The sequence below is a fragment of the Chamaea fasciata genome, unplaced genomic scaffold (assembly GCF_029207755.1).
Source record: "Chamaea fasciata isolate MVZ Bird 193981 ecotype frontalis unplaced genomic scaffold, bChaFas1.0.hap1 SCAF_11, whole genome shotgun sequence".
Lineage (NCBI taxonomy): Eukaryota > Metazoa > Chordata > Aves > Passeriformes > Sylviidae > Chamaea > Chamaea fasciata.
This window is the reverse complement of record NW_027094096.1, coordinates 5,358,144-5,371,196: the sequence shown is the minus strand read 5'-3', so window position 1 is coordinate 5,371,196 and position 13,053 is coordinate 5,358,144. Positions and strand designations below refer to the sequence as shown.

Genomic DNA, 13,053 nt, shown 5'->3' with positions numbered 1-13,053 from the left:
CCTGTGCCAGTGTCTTGCTACATACTTAATAATTTTTTGAGCTTTATTACTTAAAATGTGATGTCACAGTCTTCACCATCAGCAATTTGCTTAAAGGAAAGGTTACAGCAATTAATCAGCATAGACCATGCTACAGATTACCCCTAATTACCACTACAAATGTTCCTGTGCCCTGCACAGTCCCTCAGCAAACTCTGTTCAGCAGTACATCGTGTTGCTCATTCCTGCAAGTTCCCCTCCTGTCCTTCCCCGTCTGCACAGCTCAGCGCCTGCCCAAACCTGAGCTGCCCCTGTGCATTCACAGGCCCTTCTCTGGAGGCACCAACAGCCTGCTCATCTCTAATTAGCTGCATGTGCAGCACAGAACATCTTGGCTGCTTCCCCTTGGTATATCAGGTCCCTGCTCCCTCAGCTTCTGTTTTCTCCCTCTTGAGAATGTCAGCTGTGGAAATCAATCTCCCTTCTAGTACGTATTTCAGCTGTACAATGAGTTGTACTTTTCTTTCAGATGACCTCGATTTCCCTGATTCCATCTAGTACAGTGTCTACAGGACATAAATCCTGTACTTCTCTCTGAAATAGCACGGGCACTGTGTCTTGGGCACAAGTGTTAACAATGTAGTTAATTTTAGAATAAGATTCTCTGCCCCCAAACAGGCTCCATTTGGAATTTCAGCAGGTATGTTTTGTTTGCTGAAGGAATATGCATGGCATTTTTTGTCCAATTATACAAAAAGCTTTGGGTTTAGATATGTGCCTTGGTCGCATAAAGGTATGTACTTCGATTTCTTTGCCACTATTTGACCTTTACCTAATAAAATCAGTACTTGGAATTTTGTTCATCACATACAGCATATAGATGTCTAAAAACTGTATCAAAAATAAGTCTGCTAAAGAACTATTTTGAGGCAAAATCTTTCAGTAGGAATTATTTGCACAATTAGAAACTTGAAAAAAGCTCTTCGTTGGCTTTCTGCTTCTGTCCAAAAGTCTCTGAGCCCTGAAGGGTCTACATTTTATTTCTGCACTTGTATCTGCTGCTGTAAGACTTAAAAACTCTGGTAAGGAAGCTGACATTAAAACACAAATACGTGACGTTGATTAACACGTGCTACTCCCAACTATTTATTGCCATGCTTAAATACTTACCTCTGATTTGGACATGGAGCTACAGCAGGGATCCCATTATACAGTGCAGCCACACTGAACCTAGGAAACAAGAAAATAAGAGTTAAAGTATTAGGTATACTAGCACATGCTCACTATCATTGCACATTTACATGTTAAACAGTGGGTACACAGACTAGTGCACAGTGCTGCACGCAGGGTCCTGGAGGAAGGTGACATAGCTGGGTTAAGGTACATGGAAAAAAATCTCGTCTTCACTGTTTGGGCTCATCATAAGGGTTGGAATGTGCTTGACTCCTGAGTTCTTGCTTTAGCTGGAGAAACCCTGTATCTGCCTCTCTACAGATGTACTACACTTCCGTTTCTTTCCCATCCTGGAATTTAACCAGATTTGCAAGGACACAGAGAGTACTTATGGAGCCAACAGAAAGAGGAAAGCTCTTGGCCATCCTGTCCTATTTTGGGAAGAGAGAAGTGGACAAATAGGGAGTTAACATGCACCTAGATTCTGGAACACAGGGACAGAGTGTTTGTTGAGAGATAAATTAATGACAGTGAAACCAGCATGTTTTGTTCTGGATGTTTTGTGTATGAATTTCAGTTAAATGTGATGAGTTAATTTTGTGATTTTGGTCTGAGCTCTAAGTACTGTGATAAAATGGTGATTTTGGTCTGAGCTCGAGGTACTATGAAACACAGACCAAACAGAACACAGACTGATGGGCATTTTCTTGCAGAACAGAGCTATGGAAAACCAAGGGGAGGTTTTGATGAAGAGACGAGGGTCTGATTTTCTTCATACCTAACAGGGTGAGAGACAGTCCTAAGGAAGTCAGTCATGTTGGTGCATGGTAGGACCACATGCTAAAGGGTTTTCTTCTGGGAGTGCTTTCCAGAAATCTGAAAGGATACAGGCCCAGTGGAAAGATTGAAGTTTAAGGTTCACTCAGGCAAGAATTAGCCTTCATGCTTACTGGAACACCTGACCTGGAAGTGACATATACACTGAACTGGGAGCAAAGTCCTGTAATAAATAACCATGCTTCAGTCATTTCCTCCTTTGTGCAGTGGAGAGCTGGCACTTAATGGCAACAGGGCCAGTTTCAGCTTCCTTTCCCTTCTTACTCCAATGCTTATGAAAAAGAGGGACCTGAGCTGCAAAAGCCACACAGTGAAGATTTCTTCTGGAGAGGTAAATTTCCATCCTGTGGGGTGCAATTTGGTTTATGGTGCAGCATTACTTTGTCAAGAGAAGCAGCAGAGAGAGCCAGGCTTAGCCAGGAACTGGCCATGCAACCAGGTGCAGGGGGCGGCCACTTACAGCTTCTCTGGGAATAAGAATTTTAAACGTTGGAACTGCATATCCTGGGATTATATGGGATCTCCTCCCTACACATCTGCTCTTGGTTGCTGTCAGACCGGATCCGGAGCCAGCTGTCCCTTTGACGTGACACTGTATGGCTGTTTCTGTGCTTGCATCTGCCACTCCCTCCTTCTTTGGGGGCAACATTTCTACTCTTTTGCCATATTCTGGTTTCTGGTGCAGGTGAAAAAATGCTTGTCAGTTGTGAATCACTGACTGTGGCCCATCTTTAGCCTATGTTTGCCAAGGACTCTGCTTCTGTGCCACCCTGCACCACTCACAGCAACAGGCCATCTCAGTGTTGAAGTTGACATGTAGCTCCTGCCTCTGAGTCCTGAATAAGAACAGGAGGGCTTTGCCATAAGGATAACAGAATATGAAAGACCAGCTGGAAAATCATCCTAGTCATGGAATCACTCCCAAAATCCAGCTCTGTGGGACAGAAAATTGTTTTGAAGACTTCAGTTTCTTGGTCAGGACAGCCTAAACTGTCATCATCCCTTAATTAAAGCACTGCTGTAGATTTCTGGCCACTGATATTTTTGCTGTTATGTTCTTGATAGTGATCTAATTTTATTGTGGTTCCCTCCAGTCCCTTATTTTGCGGTTCATGCCTTTGCTGCAATCCCTCCCTCCCATTCCAGCCAAAGAAGGTGAACTCTAGGCCTCAGTTTCTGATTGGTGGTGGGTTCAAGCTGGAGGGTCTGAGGGAACTCAGCTCAGAAAGTATGAATTAAACCTGTGTCTCTGGGATAGCCACTGAACTGCTGGGTCAATGGTCCAGCTAAAGGTAACTCTCTTGAGCATCAAATCACATTGCACTGGTGGGTCTTTTTATTAGTGAGCCAACCTTGAAGTTCAGACTTCCCATAATTGTGCCTAGCAATTGATGGAGAGAATTATTTGGTATTAAAATGTGCACAGTGAAATCTGCAGGGCTGAGAGCATCTCCAGGGTTATGTGGTAGAACTCAGAGCAAAACCCCAGTGCTGCAGGTTCTTTGCTTTGTGTAGATGGTGTCATTGTTTCTACATTGGGTGTATCTTACTATGATCACTTCTGCTTTAACAAAATTATTTTAAGACATTTTGATGTTTTTTTTTTGTAAGGAAACCTCGCTGTCTGTTCTCATCAAAGCCCTTTTCTGAGCTAACATTATGTTCTTGGCATGCAGGTTGTATACAGTGATCTGAAACATAATGGTGGTTTTCAGAAAGGTAAGTCCTACTCTTTGCTCTGATTGAGTGATTAGCCTGAGGCGCAAAGAGGAGAAAATTACCTTACCATCATGGTTCAATCAAAAAAAAAGTAGCAATGACACAGTATCAACAAGGTATAAAATAATTTCAGCCTAGACTAGGGAGGCAGAGTTGTCTTGCCTCCCTAGGCTGTTGAGCAGGTGACCTCTGTCACAAGGTGTGGCACTGAAATGACACAAGTTACCTTTGGAGTTTTATTCAATACAAATAAGAGCTGTTTGTCTGTAACATTCTTCATAATCTTTTGCAATGCTTATGGATGCTTTAGGTTGGTTGTTTGGTTTTAAATGTAAGCCACATTTTGAGAGGAAAAAGAATTTTTTTTTCAGTAAAAACATTGAAACTATAACAATTAATGCTGTGGGGTATATGTGGTATATGACAAGACACAGCTAGAAAGTCCACTGATCTACAACTCTGTTCAGTTTTTATTCCATCTTTCTGTTTGACTCCATATTAGGGACTGGAGCAAGAGAAGGTGTTCCTGAGGGCCTGGAGTAGGGAAGTGTAACCAGGACACTGGTGCAGGCAACACCAAGATGTTGCTCATTCCTAGGAAAGGGCAGCTATGGCTCATCCCTTCCTCAAGGGACAGCAGAGCAGGTTCTTGTTTGCTCTGCAGAGGTGCCAGATGTTGACAAGCCTCTACGAATGTGAAGAGAGGAACTGGGCTGGATAAAGAATGTTGGTTGTTTTTTTTTTCCTAAGAGAGATCACGGACATACTCACTTTTCAGCTCTAGCAGGAAAAATACATATCTAAAATTCTCACAACAGAGGCTTCTACATTTCCAGACATCCAGTATGTACATCGGTTTGTTTGTTTTTATCTTTTCTGGTAAAGTCAGTGTCCTCAAGAATTTCTTCTGAGAGAATATCATAGCTCATGTGAGGCTACCAAGCCAGTTCCCCAGCATTCACTGTGCCCCCAGCCAGCCTCTGAGAGGTAGTGGAGCTGCATTATTGCTCTCCTTGGAAAAAGTGTTGCCTCATTTTCTCTTGAGAGACAGCTGGGTTTGATGGCTTGTCTAAAGTCATGTTCCAGATCAGCTGTGGAGCTGGGAGTGGAATTCAGAGGTCTGTAAATGTACTGCTTGCAAGCAGTAAGAATGTACCCAGTGAAACACCACTGAAGAAATGAAATCACTAAAAAAGGAAGACCAAGAGGTGTTTGCTTGTGAACTACATGGCATCAAGTATATCACTGTACTTGACAGTAGCTTTTTTCTCCCCAGGGTGATCATGTGTGGCTGGACACTCAACTAAACAGTGAGTTTTATGTCCCTATTGGGGCAGTTGTGAAGGAATCTGACTCAGGACGGATCTTGCTGGAGGATGATGAAGGCAAGGTGGGCTATGCTACAACCTTCTGTAAAAGAATAACATAAATTGTAAAAGTACAAAGTACAAAAGAAGGTCCCATTGGTTCAGACCAAAGCTCCATCTATCCAGGTGGTCTGACTTTGATATAGGTAGGATATACTGCAAGAAAGACTGTAGAAATAAGGCAAGTATGGGATGGTCACCTGGCATCTCCAGGTCCAAGTACTAGGAAGGTTCAGAGATTCATAAGATAGAGGTTATATCTACATGGTTAAGAAAAGGAAATGGATGGGCTCCAGTCTCTAAATTTGGTGAAGTTTTAGGTGGAAACATAATCCCACTGAAATCAGTTCATCCCTACTTCATACAGTGTTCTGCCTGTGATGACCGAGTTGCACTCTGAACAGTGTAAAAACTGATGCGGTTCAGAACCCACCTGAATGGCTTCATTCAGGGTTTTAAACCATCCTGTCTTGGGGAGCAGCAAACCAGTTCATTCCCGTAGGCCAGTCACCTGTGTTGAAAGATGCTCGCTTGAGCATGTACTATTGTGAAGCTCAGTCTAGTCTAACCTAGCTCTCCTTTGTTTGCCCCTGAGCCACAGCATCACACATTAAAGTCCGTGCTTTGCCTTTGTCAGGAGCACTGGATCACGGCTAGGAACATGCACATGGTACGTCTGATGCACCCTTCCTCTGTCCAGGGGGTAGAGGACATGATCTGCCTCGGGGATCTCCATGAAGCTGGCATGGTGCACAACCTCCTCATCCGACATCAGGAGCACAAAATCTATGTGAGTGCCACAGTCACTTCCAGGAACAGCCAGGTCACTTCCAGGTCACTTCCAGGAATGGCCTCTATATTTAGCAAGTGACTTGAGCAGCCTGTGAGCCTTTCACACATGGGGCCCTCTGACTTCTTTAATGACTGAGGGTGCCAAGGAGACAAAACACAGTTTTTCTCTTCTTTGGCTTGAGTACTTTGTGAAGAAGAGAGCTACCAGCAGCTCCTCAGTCACAGTGCTGGCACAGGTAGTGACCCCACTTGCTTTCTCCCAGAGTGATCATTGCCACCAGCCACTGACAGTGAACTAAATCCAGCCCATTACAGCTTAGTGCTGCTATTACCTGGAGGATCAGCCTAACTAGTATGCAGTGACATGATTTCAACTGTCCCCCAGTCCAAGCAACATTTACTTGATTTTGATGTAATAAGATGGCTAATGAATAAATCTGGATATTTTCTCCTTTACAGGTTTTGTCTGTAACTGGGAAATTTGTCATTTCAGTTTTCCTTTTTCCTTAGTTTCCAATTTGTAATATTAATATTCCGGTTTTCCATGCTTTGCCTCCCATATTATATACAGTACTGGAGAGAAGCTGCCTCTTACAACCTAAGTGTGATGATATTTAGTGTAAAAAGGACTGATTTTATAGATCCTACAGTTATAACTATTAAGGTGTATGTATAGACCTGTTATATTAAACTCCAGCAGCCTGCAGTTGTTTCATGTAGTTCTCAAACAGTATTATTGCCTTGCATCTCCACAGCCTTCAACAGCCTCCTTCATTTCACTGGTGGTGCTGTATTCAAATGTGTCTAAATCACTGTATGAGTAGCACAACTATAACTTGGCCCATTAGCAAAGTTCAGCTACGTCTGCACTAGAATACAAAAGCAGCTTAGCAAAACACTGCAGAACACCTTACAGTAACACCAAAGTGCCAGGTCAAACTGGACTTCTGTGTGCTTCATCTTGAGACAGAGAGCTGAGCTGTCATTTGGCAAGGAGATTATACCTGGCATTCTTCCTTGGACAAAACCCTCCTTATCCTGGGATGTTTAACAGCAGCTGATAGTGAGGAACTGGGCTCTCAGCCTCACCCAAGTGCTGCTATGATCTCCCAACTTTCCTTCTGCCTCTGTTTAGATTTATACTGCAAGTGGCTTTGGTTGAATTCCTGTTTGCAGGTTTGCTGTAGTGATAATGCTCACAACTGTTTTCCAGACTTACACAGGATCAATCCTTGTAGCAGTGAATCCATACCAGCTGCTGCCCCTCTACACAGTGGATCAGATCAGACTGTACTATAACAAGAGGATTGGAGAGCTTCCACCTCATGTCTTTGCCATTGCAGACAACTGTTACTTCAATATGAAGAGGAATAAGAGAGACCAGTGCTGTGTGATCAGGTGAATGGACTTGGAGAGGACAAACAGCAGAAACCAAGTCTGGCATAGTTTGGGGCACCTTGTGGACATAGGAGACCTTCCAAATGGAAGGGCACAGATAAAACTAGAGACAACAGGAAGGAAGTATTTTCTTCCCCGCTCCTTTATTTTCAGTTAGGGCTGCAAAAGGTAAAACATAAACAAAGGATTTCTGAAGTCCATTGTTTTCCCCCAGAATCTTTGAATGTGCTTGTACATTCTGCACCTGGTCACTTCATACAGAAACATAATACCTGAGCATGTATGATATATGGCTATCTTCTACCTTGGAGACAAGATATTTCTGTTACATGTAGTTTCTGGGACTAGACATTTCCTCAAGAGAAATAACCTCTGCTAACCCAAAGATGGAAGCTTTCTTCATCCTGTAAAGAATCAGTTTTCTGTTTGTCATCAATGTGACGAACCAGATAGTCTCATGGTAATAGTATCTGAGTCAACCCAGTTGATGTGGTAACACTAGCATTATCAGTCTGGTAATGCAATAAAGAAGAAAAGCAAATGGTCATTTAATTTACACAGGTACAGAATGTTTTCCATGCATTTGCTTGTTTTTAATTGGTTGGAGAATTTAGTTCTCAGCCTAAGTCTTAAAAGCAACTTAAATTTAAGCAGATAAGATGATGAAAGACTTGAATTTTCCAGCCCTCTATGAAAGACAGTCTGATCTGCCATTCACAGGATAAACTCAGGTGTTTGGGGTTTTTTTAACTTGGTCTGCCATGTTACGAAAAAAAGAAAGGAAGCCTGTAATGATCTTTCTTTCTTACTGCAGCGGAGAATCTGGAGCTGGTAAAACTGAAAGTACAAAGCTAATACTACAGTTTTTGGCAGCTGTCAGTGGCCAGCATTCCTGGATAGAGCAGCAAATCCTAGAGGCCAACCCCATTCTGGAAGGTGGGTTACTTAGCAAACATGACTGATTTACCACATTTAATCTCAGGATAAAAAATTCAGAAACAGATCCTTGAACCATTGTATCTGCTGAACTGGTAACCCCCCTGAAACACTGGTGATACACTGTAGATATTCTCTATACTTTCCTGCCATGTTCCTATGCAGTCCACAGCAGCTTTGCTCTCACACTGTAGGAGAAGGTACTGCTGTAGTATATACCCTGGCACTGCCAGGAGCACCAGAGTCATTGGGACCGCAGAGCCCAAGGCAAAGCCCCCTGGTTTGGCATTTGCCCTAGACAGTGACTAAGTGACTGCCTAAGCATAGATGTATCTGTAGGGGAGCTCCCTGAGACACTCATCTTTCTTTTTACAGGGATCAACATGTTCCCAGTAAGTCCTTCTGGAGGTCTCCAGACTTGCCCAGATCCCTTGTCTGGCCAGCTATAGACCACATTTGGATCATTTGAATATGTCCTTTAGGACCCAATTATCTGAGTGCACAGTATGCCTGCCCCTCTCTTCAGGAGGCAGACAGACAAGACATTCTCCAGTGCTTCTCAGCACTATCATTGGGAACACAGTGGTTAGAAGAAGGGGAAAAAATAGGCTTGATGTTCATGAACTGCAATAATACAGATACTCTCTCTGTCCCTTGCCATCAGCTTTTGGAAATGCCAAGACAATTCGAAATGACAATTCCAGCCGCTTTGGGAAATACATTGATATTCACTTCAACCAAAATGGTGTGATAGAAGGAGCCCGGATAGAACAGTTTCTCCTGGAGAAGTCCCGGGTCTGCCGGCAGGTGAGGGCACTGGCAGGTGAACATTCTGCCTGTTCTTGTGTTAGAAGCATATCCTGACAAGACTGTCCATTGGCCTATTTCTTTTATTTTTAGGCTCCAGAGGAGAGGAACTATCACATCTTCTACTGCATGCTAATGGGGATGAATACAGAGCAGAAAAAGATGCTGAATCTGAGCACTGCTTCAGAGTACACTTATCTCACTATGGTAATAATCTCAGCTTTATTCTCCATCATCCCTCTGCCATTTACTTCTTCCAGGGAGCAATTACAATCACTAGGAGCTGCAGATGATAGTTACCAGATATGAAAAGTCCTTCCCTTGGAGTACCAGAAGTAGTAACACCAAAAGTGCTGTGAGCATCAGTTCCAGACACTTCCTGTATTGTCCACCAGTGGGAAGCAGCTTGTGGCAGGTCAAAGCTTTCTGTCAAACTCAGACTTAAGAAACATAAAGGACATCTTAAAACAGAATGTGGACAACATCCTCCACTTTCCCAGACACTCAGATTTCAAAAGAATGCAAGGGATTTCATGGCAGGAAGAACAGTAATCATGTATGTGTGCCCTAGAGGAAAATGAATAAGAATCCTAGTCCTTATATCTAATAAATCTTATATAAATAATGCAGGCAGCTGGCATTCAACGTAATCTCCCATGATTGATGCTAATTACCACATCTGGGTTATGCCATTGTGGCAGAAGTGGGATCTTCATAGGTGAGGTTTCTGAAAATAGCCAACTGAGTAGTTTAGGACATGAAAGTCATGATGAAAATCCTATCCTTTAGCCTGTGTATATACCCTGTATTAAATACACCAGCTGGTAAGATTTGGGCTGTTCTACAGCTGTGGAAAAAATGTGTTTAAGTCCTGCTTCTACTGAAATTAGCTGGAGTTGGGCATCTGATTTCTAGGAATGAATGAAATGAAAACAAGTCTGTTTCTGGAGTCTCAAAAGCAAAACCATTAAATTTGTGGAGAGTTTTTCAAATGCAATGTTTTCAAAACAGTGCCATGATCTTGCAACAAAGCCGATGAGTGCAATTGGTGCAATTAACCCATTGGCTATTCCATAAAAAGGCCCCTGGGTCAACAGTAGGGCAGTGTGATACTGAAATAGGAGGACTGGATTGAAAGAGAACATATCCATGTTTTTGTTAAGGTCAGCTGTTGGTACAAGGTGGCATGTTTACATGCTGTAAACTGAAATGTCTAGGAATATTTCATTTTTGTAATCATTACACTACATTGTCAGAAATAGCAAGGGTAAAAAAGGCATTTCCCCATCTCCATTATGGCTGAAAATAGTTTCTATCAGGAGCAGCATCCTAGGACCTGCTGTGCAGGCTTTGATGAAGGTTCTTCTGATGCTGCCTTGGATGCTTCCATTTGCCTTCCACTGGGACCTAATACTTTTATTTTGAGATCTGCCTTCTAGTACTTATCCAACATGACTTGCTTTGGTTTGGGATGAGGGCTCCTTATTTTCCATTGACAAGGCAGAGAGAGGAAATCAAAGAAACAAGCATGGACTTGTAAATGTAGGTAACCTTGTCAAAGCTTCATGTCCTGTGCTCCAGAGCAGCCTTCCCATCAGCTTTCCCTTTTGGCTGCCCCAGTATTCTCTCTAGCCCTGGGGAAATGCATTATTGAGCCCCCTGTTAATGAGTTCTTTCTGAGACAAAAGATGAAGGGAGACACGATCACAGGAAGAGGATATAGAATGTTTAAATAGGTTTTTACCTTTAGGTGAGTCCTTGTGGACTCACAGGATAGCCACCCTGTGTACCAAGGCTTGTCTGCATGTGCTTTCTTCCTAGTCTGGGTAGCAGGAGGATTTTCCTTACCTGTTGGTGTGGTGCTTGCAGGGTAACTGCATGTCCTGCGACAGCCGGAATGACGCCAAGGACTATGCCCACATCCGCTCGGCTATGAAGATCCTCATGTTCTCAGACTCTGAGCACTGGGACATCAGCAAGCTGCTGGCTGCGATCCTGCACCTAGGGAATGTAGAGTTCCAAGGTAAATTCAGCACTGCCTGTGCTTACCTTTCCTCAGACTCGATGGGTATTCACCCAACACCCTTGGGTGCTTCCTGCTTCCACCTGCACAGAGTAGGTTGTGCTGCTCTGACCTGTATTAACAGGTGAACAGAGTTGGAAGGGCAGGAAGATAAGCACTATGAAATTCTAATGTGTGACTCCACTGCCGTGTATTTTGAAAAACAGTGTCTTATTATTATTTTGTCGCACTGTCAGGTCTCCATGGTTATAAATAGGCCCTTATCACGCAAACTGAAACAACAGAGTGTAATGCCATGATACATTTGCTGACTGTTGTTCTGCACAGGCCAGGGAACACAGGAGTGATCTTTGCCCTGGAAATAACAGTAGTCATCCTTCTGCTTAAGTCTGCTGAACACTCACCTGCATAGGTGCACTTCTGGTATGGACAGGCACAGAGTGACAGTGTGACCCACCAGCACATGCCAGAGGCTTTCACATTTTAGGAGAGAACTCCTTGCTTTGTGATACAGTGGGCCCGACACAGAGGTGCCAACAAGATTCTTTGGATTAATGCTGACTACTAAAATTAGGGATTTCATTTATTCCTCTTTGTTGTCTAAATTTCCCACAAGCCAGATACACAGGAAAAATATTTCCAGAAACACATTTTTTGGAGTCAGATACCACTTACCCAGATCCCTAATAGTTACTATTTAAGTGAATAATCTTGTCAGCTTGGCTGCTGTTTTTAGCCTGACTTTCTAGACATGAAAGAGCCCTGTAGATCCCAGGATCCATGTGAAATCAGGACCCTCCTTGGTAAAATCACCAAACCTGTCAGTTTCAAATGAGAACTGAGTACCTTGCCACATTCCCAGCACTATGGGCACAGAAATACAGCTTCATTAACAGAGATGGTTCTCCCTGAGACTGACTGTTTCTTCCTTGCAGCGGCTGTGTACGACAACCTGGACTGCTCTGATGTGATAGACTCACCACACTTCTCCATTGCCACCAAATTGCTCGAGGTAATGGACTCTCGTCTTCTCCTGCTGGTTCTTCCTTCTCCCTTGTTCCGTGAGCACACTAGTGGAGCGTGTCTCTGGAGTTTATGTAGGAATGAACATTCAACAGGAATGTCCCCTCTGTCCTGCTGACACTCCAGTCATGTTGTTGCAGATGTCTCTCCAAGCTGGGAGACCTGTAAATGGGACAGCAAGTTGCCAGTGGATGCTGCTAGACAAGCAGTTTGTCATAGCCCTCCTCCTGGTACAAACTTTGCTGGATCTTCTTTATCCACCTGGAATGACCAGGTTGCCATGGCTGTTTCTCCAGGTGGACTCTACTGAACTCCAGAACAGCCTCACAAACCTCTCCATCATTGTCCGAGGAGAAAGTGTGTCCAGGCCTCTGAATATTGTTCAAGCTGCCAATGGGAGGGATGCCTTTGTGAAGGTACTGGTGCTCACAGATTCCCTGTTTAAAGACTGAGGATGCTTTCAGAGCTGTCTTTCTTCCTGGCTGAGGAGCCTTATGTGATAAACATTGACCCAGAGGGCTCTAGGCCCTTGCAGTTCCCAGGCACAGCTTTGACAGCACAAAAGCAAGCAGTAAGTTACATCCAAACTCTCTAATGATGGGTTCTAATTCCTCTTTTATTTTTTTTCTCAGGGTATATATGGACGGATTTTCTTGTGGATTGTGAACAAAATCAACTCAGCCATTTTCAACCCAGCTTCTCAGAAGCCTAAAGACAGACATCAATCCATTGGACTGCTGGACATTTTTGGGTTTGAAAACTTCAGCAACAACAGGTAGGAAACTCCAGATGCTATGCAATAGGAAGCTGAAAAGCAGCTCATGTAAAGGGAAAGAATGAAAAAACAGACACATGCTCTTTCATCATCATCCTGATTCTCAGAAAAATGATGAAAATCCCATTACTGGATTTTCCCAATTATGATCATGCAGATTCCATTTTTCTTCAGTCTTGGTCATATTACTGTCTCCTTCCCCAGCCTTCATTTTAGTGCAGTCA

At 43.3% G+C, this 13,053-nt stretch overlaps 1 protein-coding gene across 1 annotated transcript in view; it reads left to right on the top strand.

Annotated features, from left to right (window-relative positions):
• Positions 1-2,266: 2,266 nt before the first annotated feature.
• MYO7B (myosin VIIB) overlaps positions 2,267-13,053 on the top strand; it is a 47,814-nt gene continuing 37,027 nt past the window's right edge. Inside the window, exons 1-12 of the mRNA XM_066193836.1 lie at positions 2,267-2,320; positions 3,666-3,708; positions 4,985-5,098; positions 5,713-5,865; positions 7,081-7,265; positions 8,080-8,201; positions 8,866-9,008; positions 9,102-9,215; positions 10,878-11,031; positions 11,967-12,043; positions 12,351-12,470; positions 12,687-12,829. Of these exons, the coding sequence (XP_066049933.1) occupies positions 3,691-3,708; positions 4,985-5,098; positions 5,713-5,865; positions 7,081-7,265; positions 8,080-8,201; positions 8,866-9,008; positions 9,102-9,215; positions 10,878-11,031; positions 11,967-12,043; positions 12,351-12,470; positions 12,687-12,829 (1,343 nt within the window). The 5' untranslated portion in view covers positions 2,267-2,320; positions 3,666-3,690. The remainder of the gene's footprint in view (positions 2,321-3,665; positions 3,709-4,984; positions 5,099-5,712; positions 5,866-7,080; positions 7,266-8,079; positions 8,202-8,865; positions 9,009-9,101; positions 9,216-10,877; positions 11,032-11,966; positions 12,044-12,350; positions 12,471-12,686; positions 12,830-13,053) is intronic.